The following is a 10,917-nucleotide window of genomic DNA, read 5'->3' on the forward strand; positions in this document are numbered from 1 at the left end:
CAGCAGGTGGGATCTTCCCGTACCAGGGCACGAAGCCGTGTCCCCTGCATCGGCAGGCGGACTCTCAACCACTGCGCCACCAGGGAAGCCGAAGAAAGCAGAATTTTAATAGCAGTTAACTCTAGGTGGTGGAACAGGGGATTAAGGAGAGACTAGAGATGGAAAGAAGATGTACTTTGTATTGGGTTGGCCAAAAAGTTCGTTTGGGTTTTTAAGGTGTTAGGGAAAAACCTGAACGACCTTTTTGGCCAAACCAATACTTAGACCTTTCTGAACGGCATAGAATATTATTAATTTTTCTACCATGTAAAGGTATGATTTAATGATAATTATAAATAAGATATAAAACAAATTTAAATGACTGTTATAAATAAATAAAATTGCTTTAATTTTTTTTTAAGACTTTCTTTGATGTGGATCATTTTTAAAGTCTTTGTTGAATTTGTTACAATATTGCTTCTGGTTTCTTTTTTTTCTTTTTAATTTATTTTTGGCTGTGTTGGGTCTTCAATGCTGGGGGCAGGCCATCTCTAGTTGCAGCAAGTGGGGGCTACTCTTTGTTGCGGTGTGTGGGCTTCTCATTGAGGTGGCTTCTCTTGTTGCGGGCCACAGGCTCTAGGCATGCGGGCTTCAGTAGTTGTGGCACATGGGCTCAGTAGTTGTGGCTCGTGGGCTCTAGAGAGCAGGCTCAGTAGTTGTGTGGTGCACAGGCTTAGTTGCTCCACAGCACGTACGATCTTCCTGGACCAGGGCTCGAACCTGTGTCCCCTGCATTGGCAGGCGGATTCTTAACCACTGCACCACTAGGGAAGTCCTTGCTTCTGTTTTATGTTTTGGTTTTTTGGCCACAAGGCATGTGGGATCTTAGCTCCCAGACCAGGGATCGAACCCACACCCCCTGCAATGGAAGGCAAAGTCTTAACGACTGGACCACCAGGGAAGTCCCTGTTTTAATTATTTTTAAAATTTATATTTTAAAATAATAAGAAAATAGTTCCTTCTTCTAGTGACATTAAAAGGGAACCTGCTGGGGCTTCCCTGGTGGCGCAGTGGTTGAGAATCTGCCTGCCAATGCAGGGGACACGGGTTCGAGCCCTGGTCTGGGAAGATCCCACATGCCGCGGAGCAACTGGGCCCGTGAGCCACAACTACTGAGCCTGCGCGTCTGGAGCCTGTACTCCGCAACAAGAGAGGCCGCAACAATGGGAGGCCCGCGCACCGTGATGAAGAGTGGCCCCTGCTTGCCACAACTAGAGAAAGCCCTCGCACAGAAACGAAGACCCAGCACGGCCAAAAATACATAAATTAATTTTTTTAAAAAAAGGGAACCTGCTTACCTTAAAGCATTTTTTCTTTCAAAATATCCTCAAGGTTACTAGTATGAGGGGGTGAGGATTGAGAGAGTATATTTTAGAATTAAATCAGAAGAGAAGAAAAGGCTCCCACTGAATTTCCCTGGCAAAGAACAAGCGTGACATTATCTTTTTTGAATGCAAGGAGAAAAAATTAGTATGATCAGATGTCATCAAAATAAGACTTCCTTGGGCTTCCCTGGTGGCGCAGTGGTTGAGAGTCCGCCTGCCAATGCAGGGGACACGGGTTCGTGCCCCGGTCCGGGAGGATCCCACATGCCGTGGAGCGGCTGGGCCCGTGAGCCATGGCCGCTGAGCCTGCGCGTCCAGAGCCTGTGCTCTGCAACGGGAGAGGCCACAACAGTGAGAGGCCCGTGTACCGCAAAAAAATAAAAAATAAAAAATAAGACTTCCTTATTAAGGTACACACGCAGTTAAAATTAACACATACGTAAGCACATCTGCAAACAATAGGGAATTTTCAGAAACCTTATTTTTCAAGAGCTATAAAATATTTATCAGAAAATACAAATTTTTTTTTTTTTTTCCGCGACATGTGGGATCTTCCTGGACGGAGGCACAAACCCGTGTCCCCTGCCTCGGCAGGTGGACTCTCAACCACTGTGCCACCAGGGAAGCCCAGAAAATACAAATATTTTTAAAACATCTGTGTAATCCTTTAAAAGTCATAAGTACATACATCCTAAAGGGACTCAATGAAGGAGTCATGATTTATCAACTGCCACTCCTTAAGTTCCAGGAACTAAAACATTTAAGGGAGTTTCTTATAAATAACTCTCCAAGTAATTGGAAAGCAACATGTTCATATACCCCACAATCACCAAATCCTTATTATAGTACCAAAGCTAAAAGTAAGCTGCAAAATAAAGATATTACTTCTAAAGGTACAAAACAAACCATGCATGGAAGATTCTTATTTTTCCTGGTTTTAACTTCAGTGTTGGCATAAATTAGCTTACCACTGGACTTCAACAGAATACAGTCTGCTTTACCACAAAGATGCCCAAAATGGCAAATTTAGATATAGTTTTAGCTGAATTTTTAAAAAAAAGCATTTTTAACTTTGCTTCAGCAGTCAAACAGTTTTAAGCATTCATTATGTTCCTATGTTCTAAAATATAGAATCTAAAGTTTTTCCTTAGGACTAATTGCTTTTAAAAATAAACCTGAAAAAGAACCATATTCAGTCCTTCTGCTATCTCAACATAAGCTTCTCTCCTAAATTAAATATAGTACAATCAGAAAAAAAAAAGTTTTGTAGGCAGGATTATCCATGGATGGTAAAATCACTGGGTCAAAGATTTTAAGGAAATATTCATACAATCTCAAAGTATCCCCCCTCAAATTAATTGTTAATTATAAGAAAACCATAATGAAACTTCCATTTTTAAAAATCAAGGAGATAGAAAATTGACTTGAAAAGAATAACTCTGAAATACGAATTTGACAATAAAGAAAAAAGTCATCTTAAAAAGCCCCATCAATACAGTAAAGGGTAAAGGGAAATTTCTCTGAAGGGTAAGACTCAGCTTTGCATTATGATTTACTAAGCCTCGAAGTTATCATCCATAAAATGGAGATAATGATATCTACCTCTCAATATTGTTAAAAAAAAAAGTTAGCATTTTTTGCCAATTGTATTTGCAAAAATTTTAAAGACCAATAACATGCAATGGGAGCATAAGGAAAATGCGTCATTTGTACACTTGCTGGGAATGTCAACTGATACATTTTTGGAAGATAATATCAAGTTTTAAAGCAGGCATATCTTTGATCATGTTTGCAAGAATACATATTAACTATAAGGATGTTCCTTCAACATGATTTGACAAAGCGATTTAATGAAAGTTCATCAATCAGAAAAAAAGATTAAATGGTATAACAATACTATGGAACACTATGTACTATGTGTATAACAATACTATAGTATAACAATACTATGGAACACTATGTACCAATTATAATGAAAGAGGTGGATTGCTCTATCTGTATGTATCTACCTATTTATCTGTCTATCCTGACATGGAAAAATGACCATGAATGAAAAAACTCAAGTTAAAGAAACATGTATAGAAATATGAACCCATTTATTGGAAAAATAAAAGGGTGTGTCTGTGTGCATACACACACCTACACTTACAGATATATTGATATGATGTAGAATATCCCCAACTGTTAACAATGGCTATCCCTACGAAGAGGGGGTGAGAGGCTACTTTATATATCTCTGTATTTTTAAAATTTAGCTTTAGTGCCTTGTCTTTGTGATCTGTATTTGGCCATTGGTGGCATTTTTGTTCCTATCATCATTCTCAGCCATGCTCCTACATAGGTTAGCTGTCATGCAGAGTGCTGGGGACACAGAGCAGGCACACAAAAAACAGTTGGTCAGTTAATTCTGGACATTTCCGCCTGGATGCTCCCACAGCACCCTGAGTTCAAAATTTGATTACTTGTTCCAGGTAATTAATTACCCTCTCTAACAGATCTCTTTCTTTTCTATTCCCTAGTCTCTCCAAATGAGAAATCCATGTCTGACTCAGACCCTCTCTTTTCCACAGGCAATCATTCTCTAATTCATATTGACTCTACCCCCTAAAATCACCATTGAATCCATATCCTCTTTTCCAACTCCTCAGAATCTCTCACTTGGACTACTTCCAAAGCCTCCAGATTAGTCTCATCCATTGCTAATTCGTCTACTATACTGGTTCCAAGAGTGACCTTTCTAAAATAAAAATCTAAATCGTGCATCCCTCTTACTTAAAACCTTCACCAACAATAAAAAGTCTGAAGCCCAAAGTGTGATATTCGAGTCTTCATGATCTAGTGGTTGCGAACCTTTTTATTAGCTCACTTCTCATCAGTGCCCACTTCACCCTTTATGTCCTAATGAGGAATGACTATGGGACTAACGACTAAACTGATCTTAATTCTCCAAACGTATCATGCAGCTGTGCAATGCCTGGAATGACCTCCCACCCAACATCATAATCCACCAGGCAAACCTACTTATCCTTTAAAAGCATCAAACAACATTTCATCCTCTTGGAGGGCTTCCCTCACCCCAAACTTCTCCCCAGTAGCCATCCTAGTACGTACCTTACACACACACACACACACACACACACACACACACACACACATTTATTAACTTTTTAAAGTGTTTCCTCCCGCAAGTCTCTTGGTTCCTCAAGGGCAGAGCCTTGTATTATCGACTCTACATCCTCTGTGCCCACCCCAGTACCATGTGCCTGACTTATAGCAATTGTTCAACAATATTTATTAAACTGAGTTTAAACACACTTTGGTAAAATGTGAAATCCTAAACAAGACTGGAATGTTTAAAATCGTGTTTTAATTAGGCTCATTTCAACCATAAAAAAAACAAACACTCAAGTTACTTTAATAAGAGGTTTGGGAGCTGTATTAGAAAGCTATCCAGGAAATGTTTTTCTGTAGAGAGCTGCTTTTTTCTCCTCTGTTTCCTCAGCCCTTCAGTTTGCACATGGGTGATCCTGGCCTCACCAGCCTCTCCTGAAACTCTTCAGCTTCAGTCCTCACTGCTAACAAGCAATTTATCTCCACATTATCTAATCCAAATTTCTGAGAGGGTTGTTTTGGCTTTGGCACCAGGCCACCATGTCCCTTCTTTCTCTCTGGTGAAGCTACGGATCTGCTGCCCTATGGTTAGGTGACATGCCAGAAGCTCCATGACCAATGACTCACATTCCCCCAACTTTCAATTTAATATATCATTTTTATTTCCTTAGAACCATTGCTAAAGTATATCACTAAAATTATTTTGCAATACTTTTAAAAACAAGTCTTGCCAAGACTTGTTCACAGTGAGAAAAATCCTGCATACTTCATCACTAAACCAGCTATACTTTCCAAATATGCAAGGAGTTCATCCCTTTTTATTTGTAGATGTTCACAGAAAGAATCCTCTGGATTCCTAACTGCTCAACAGCACTGGTTTAAAAAGCTTTTTTTACAAGCTTTTTGCAAATTTCTCTTACATTTATAACGTAAAGACACAAGTAATCCAGACATTTCCTTGTTAAATTTTACCCTGTAATATCAAGTAACTTTATAGAACGATAGCACACACAATGGCAATCTACCACTAACCCACAAAACCTGTTTCTCCTCCTCCAAACTAACACCACAAGGTAATGATTGAAGGAAGGCAGGCCACTCATTGACAAGCTCCTGTGGTGAGGAAAGAGGAGTACAGGCCAGGAGACAGGCACTCTTAGGTGGCCTCCAGTAAAATCAGATTCTCAGTGCTATTAATCTCCTGAATAAAAATTAGAAAAAGGCTAATTAAATATCTGCTATATCTAGGGAGACATCACAGTTGCACTAAGAACAAATTAAACAGCATGAGAACACTAAACACATCATTGAAAGGAGACGGCAATTCATTCACTAAAATATTCTGGCTATTCTGAGATTTCAATATTCACTGGAAAGAAATATTGTTAGAAGGAGATGGGGGAAAATTGATAACAGCTGTTCAGATGATCTGAAGGAAAAGAAACTTTTTCAAATGTAGATTGTCCTTACATTTCTTGACAGTAAGGGAAGAATTTTCTACTTTAAAATCAGGCAGGTGTTCTACTTAGCCAACCTGTTTATTCATAGGTTTTTAAAAACAAGCAAAGAAAATGTTAACTTGAATGTCTTGGAGATGTTTTAGTCAAGCAGTAAAAGGGGTATAAGTCCTTATGCTCTTTTATTTATTTTTTTAAATTTATTTATTATTTAAAGGGAACTTTTTATTTATTTTATTTATTTATGTTTGGCTGCATTGGGTCTTTGTTGCGGTGCGCGGGCTTCTCATTGCAGTGGCTTCTCTTGCTGCGGAGCACAGGCTCTAGGCGTGCGGGCTTCAGCAGTTGTGGCATGCAGGCTCAGTAGTTGTGGCACGCAGGCTCAGTAATTGTGGCTCACAGGCTCTAGAGCGCAGACTCAGTAGTTGTGGTGCATGGGCTTAGTTGCTCCATGGCATGTGGGATCTTCCCGGACCAGGGCTGGAACCCATGTCCCCTGCATTGGCAGGCGCATTCTTAACCACTGCGCCAACAGGGAAGCCGTCCTTATCTTCTTTAAAAAAAAAATAATTGGAGCAATAAACCAAGAAAATATTATATGATACCTACATTCTAAAGACTTTGATTTCTTTCCAAAGGAGAAGCTTACAATGATTTTAATTTACTAACTAGGCCTATTTACAGTTGTCAAACTAATAAAAATAGGAAAAAAGGAAGAAGCACTAGTTTCTTCGTGTTTCATAGTTGGAATCATTGGAAACTACCTGAATTGAATAAGTCAAAAATTTATATTATTTAAAGTCAGAAAGGTAAACCGGAGAACTAAAAATTATACTGTAACAATCAAAACTTGAGAGGCATCAGGGAGCGAGGAAGCAAAATGTAGTGTGCATCCAATTTCGCATCTTTCAGAGGAAGGAATCAATAGATACCATGTAAAGTTGATAAATCACGAAACGGAAGTATAACTTTTAAAGTAGTAAAGGCAACCTCCAGAAGAACAAGAAATAAACTATCAATAGTAATTACCTCTGAAGGTTGGGAGGACTGAATGGGGAACACTTTTTATTTTATACTTCTGAACAATTTGCACTTTCCTACCATGTGCGTATATTTATTTTTTAATCTCGTTTTTTAAACTGTCAATAATCAGACATTATTTAAAAAAAAAGAAAATGTACTATATTTCATTCTCTGTACCTAACAACTCACAGACCGTCAACTATAAAATTGAATACGTTGTAAAGTGAAATATCTCATCTGTCAAATTAAAGGTAAGGTAAAGGAAGCAGAGCTTTTTTTCCCCACAGTGCAAAGTGCGTAGCTATTGTTTGAAAATCAAGACTTCCCTGATCAATTTAAGCAAAAACACTGTTACTGTCCAAAATAACTCCTCTAAACTACTACTAAATACAGTCAAGCTAATGAACAGAGAGAGGTCAGAGGCTTCACGGCAGCAAACAAACTAGAAGTCCTTACATCAAATCAGTAAGACATTTAGGGGCTTATATTTTCTTTGAAATCAAAACAAGAGAGGCATTTTGAAAGTCTGCTATCTTCACTGATCCTCTAAGGAATGTAAAAGTATGTACTGCAGTTTCAAACCTCCTAGTGCTTGAGTTTTTTAAAGCAATTTACTTCTGCTTGAACAAGCAGTAAGACAGGCCACAGCAGTTGGGTGTTCTGTTAACCCTTAGTTTCAAACCTTTATGCTCACACTAATAGTTCAACTTTCTAATGCTCCCAAATATAGTTATCTCAAAGAAATTTCAAACCACAGTCATACTACGGAATATGATTTAATACACTGATTTTAGGACTGGATCATTTCTGGTAACCACAATAGTTATAACTTAGGTAATAATATGAGTAAAGATCACAGATTTGAAAACTGTGCCTATGCTCATCCTCTTCTCTTCTTGCAGTATCTCACCCTATCGGACAGTCCTTGAAGCAACACTGACAAAGAAGCGTTCACAAATTTTAATTTACACATATACAACCTAATCTTGGCGAGACATAACTACCTAATGCATATCCCTGAAAACGCATCAACTTTACTCAAATAATAACTCCTATGTCTAATATACTGGCAGCCTGACCACAGTCCAGATACACGTCGCGAACTCTTCTATGTGATAGACAAACCTGACTTAGAGAACCAGAGGCTTTAGGCCTGCTGGTAATCAAAAGGGTCAACAAATTGAAGCAATCCTGTCTTTTAAACCCATGGTAAACTTAGTTAACTAAGGCATCACTCAGAATCAACTCTCAACCCCTAATACATCCAGACTTAAAGACGTAAAGCTCTTGTAAATCTCTTGGTAGGCGAGTCTCTCGGACCCACCAGGTGGACCTACTTACTCCAAGGCTCCTCCCTCGTACCCTGCTCAGGACCCTCAGCCGCGCGATTCCAGGGCGCCCTGCGCCACACCTTGGGGGTGCCGCAATCCAGTGCCCCGTGCTCCTCCCCCGACCACTCGGTCACCCATCCCGAGTCCCCCGACTTGCCCGCCCAGCCCATCCCTTCCACATCTCCAGCCCCACACCCGCCCCCCCTCCAGGCCAAGTCCAGCTGGCCTCTCCCCTTCCCTTTCACCACCACCCCCACACCACACACTCACCCGCGGTAGTAGGCTTTCACCCGGACCTGGTGAGAATGGTCCCCGCTGCCGCCGCCGCCTGCGATCGGGTGAGACATGGTACTGCTGTCTCTCTGGGTCGGCATCTCCTTCCTCCCCCGCCTCAACGCTGGAGGCCGAGGGGCGCACCGGGCGCCGTAGGGGACTCCGAGGCCCGAGTTTCTCCCGGAGCCGCGGCTGCCCGCTCGCCTACCTGTCCTCCACGCCCGCGGCGCGGGCCCAGAGGTCGCCTAGCCAGGGCAGCCGGAACCCGCACGGCTCCCCCCACCGCCAGCGGCAGACACTGCCGCTGCTGCAGCCGGGGCCCAGCACGCCTCCCACCTCCGCCCCTCCCACCTCACACGCTCCAAAGGCCCACATTCCGGGAGAGGGCGGGTGCAACCATCGATCCAACTCAAGATGCCTGGCTGAACCATTCTTACGGGGGCAAGGAAAAGGGGAGAGAGGAGGGGGGATGCTGAACATCACAAAAAACTTGCCGGCAGGGGCCTTTTGTGGGCTGTAACTGAGAGAATGTGACGATTGAGGTAACTATAGTTCTGTAAAAAGCCCCTCCCTACAAGGAAAATGGTGGGGGACAAATTCTGCGGCATCTCACCCCAGTTTCCTGTCTTGGTCGCGTCCGCGGTCAGACGGCTAGGGACTCGGAGTAGATTTGCCGGGCGGGTTTCTGGGACTTGGAGTCCCCATGGGATTCTGGGACTTGAGGTTCTTTACGTGTAGAGCGTCCCGCCTTCTCGCTGACCGTCTGTCTTCAGCTTGTGCCCCGGGACCCGTCGGCGTGGAAGTCCTGAATCCACCGTGGGCACCTGAGGACACTGGAAATGATTGGGGTTCCTCACAATCTAGACTTTGTTCTCTGGTGAATTCTTCCAATTGCATAAATCATCTCAATCATACAGTACCTTTTCTGAAAAGAAGAATTTGGTTACTGCCCAGCATAGCCTCTTTTATGAAAAGAATTTAGTATAATATATGTAACAAATGTAATAATGAATGTAATAAAGGAAGAAACTCAACTGGAAAGTATGATGGAAGATTGACATTTCTTCCTTCGCCGCCCCCCATATCTTGGCCCCCGTAGATTGCCATTGCATGGAACAGGTGCACAATGAATATTTAGCCAATCAGTCAACCCATCCAACTATCCATGCATTGGCATTTTTTAACATCGTTAAAACATTGTTAACATCGACTGTTTTCCATAGCGGCTGTGCCGATTTACATTCCCATCCTAATTTCATTTTTTATTATTCATTTCTAGTGTATAGAAATACAATTGATTTTGTATATATGTTGAATCCTACAAGCTTGCTGAACTCATTAGTTCTAATAGTGTCTCGGTGGATTCCTTAGAATTTCCTGTGTGCAAGATTATGCCATTTTAGAGTACAGATTGATTTACATCTTCCTTTCCAATCTGGATGTCTTTTATTTTTCTTGCCTGATTGTATTAGATAGAACTTCTAGTATTATGTTGAATAAAGAGAAGTATGTTAACATTCTTGTATTGTTCTCAGTCTTATGTGGATAGTTTTCGGTCTTTCACCATTAAATATGATTATTGCTTTAGGTTTTTTGTAGATGCCCTTTATCAGGTTGAGGAAGTTCCATTCTATTCCTAGTTTGTTGCCTAATTTTATTACGAAGGGTGTTGGGTTTTGTTTAGTGCCTTTTCTGTGTCTATTGAGATTATCATGTGGTTTTGTGCTTTATTCTATTGGTGTGATATGTTACATTAACTTTTAGATGTAAGCCAGTCTTGCATTCCTGGGAAAAATTCCTCTTGGTTATGACATATAATCGTTTTTATACGTTGCTAAATTCGGTTTGTTAATATTTTGTTGAGGAATTTTGAATCTACACTCATAAGCATGGTTTCCTTTAGTTCTTTAGACATGTTTATAACAGCTGCTTTGAAGTCTTTGTGTGCTAAGTCCAACATATGGGTCCTCTCAAAGACAGTTTCTGTGTGTATGGGTCCCATTGCCTGTTTCTTTGTATGTCTCATAAGTTTTTTTGTTGCAAACTGTACATTTCCATGATAGCAACTCTGAAGACCTATCCAGACTGGCTCTAGGTCTGGTTGTCGTTGTCGTTGTTTGCTTGTTTATTTGTGAGTTGGCCAGACTTGGTCAATAGACTCTTGTTTCCTCCACAGTGTGCAGCCTCTAATGTCTCTCCTCAGAAGGTGCAACTTTGGCATGCACACCGTCACCCTGACTCCTTGTCCCTCCCCTGGGGGATGACAGTGGTTTTAGTTAGGTTCTCTTTGACTGTCTCTTTTCCTCATCTCCCTATCAAGCTTTTAGCTGGTTTGCCTTTATGGATATAGCTCCCAGC

General features: G+C 41.2%; 1 protein-coding gene across 1 annotated transcript in view; it reads right to left on the minus strand.

Moving 5' to 3' along the window:
* The window catches only part of PRKCI (protein kinase C iota), an 80,297-nt gene extending 71,408 nt beyond the window's left edge, over positions 1-8,889 (minus strand). The window contains exon 1 of the mRNA XM_007464732.1: positions 8,557-8,889. Within this exon, the coding sequence (XP_007464794.1) occupies positions 8,557-8,660 (104 nt within the window). The 5' untranslated portion in view covers positions 8,661-8,889. The remainder of the gene's footprint in view (positions 1-8,556) is intronic.
* Between the last annotated feature and the right edge of the window lie 2,028 nt (positions 8,890-10,917).

The sequence above is a fragment of the Lipotes vexillifer genome, unplaced genomic scaffold (assembly GCF_000442215.2).
Source record: "Lipotes vexillifer unplaced genomic scaffold, Lipotes_vexillifer_v1.1 scaffold37, whole genome shotgun sequence".
NCBI classification, from domain to species: Eukaryota; Metazoa; Chordata; class Mammalia; order Artiodactyla; family Lipotidae; genus Lipotes; species Lipotes vexillifer.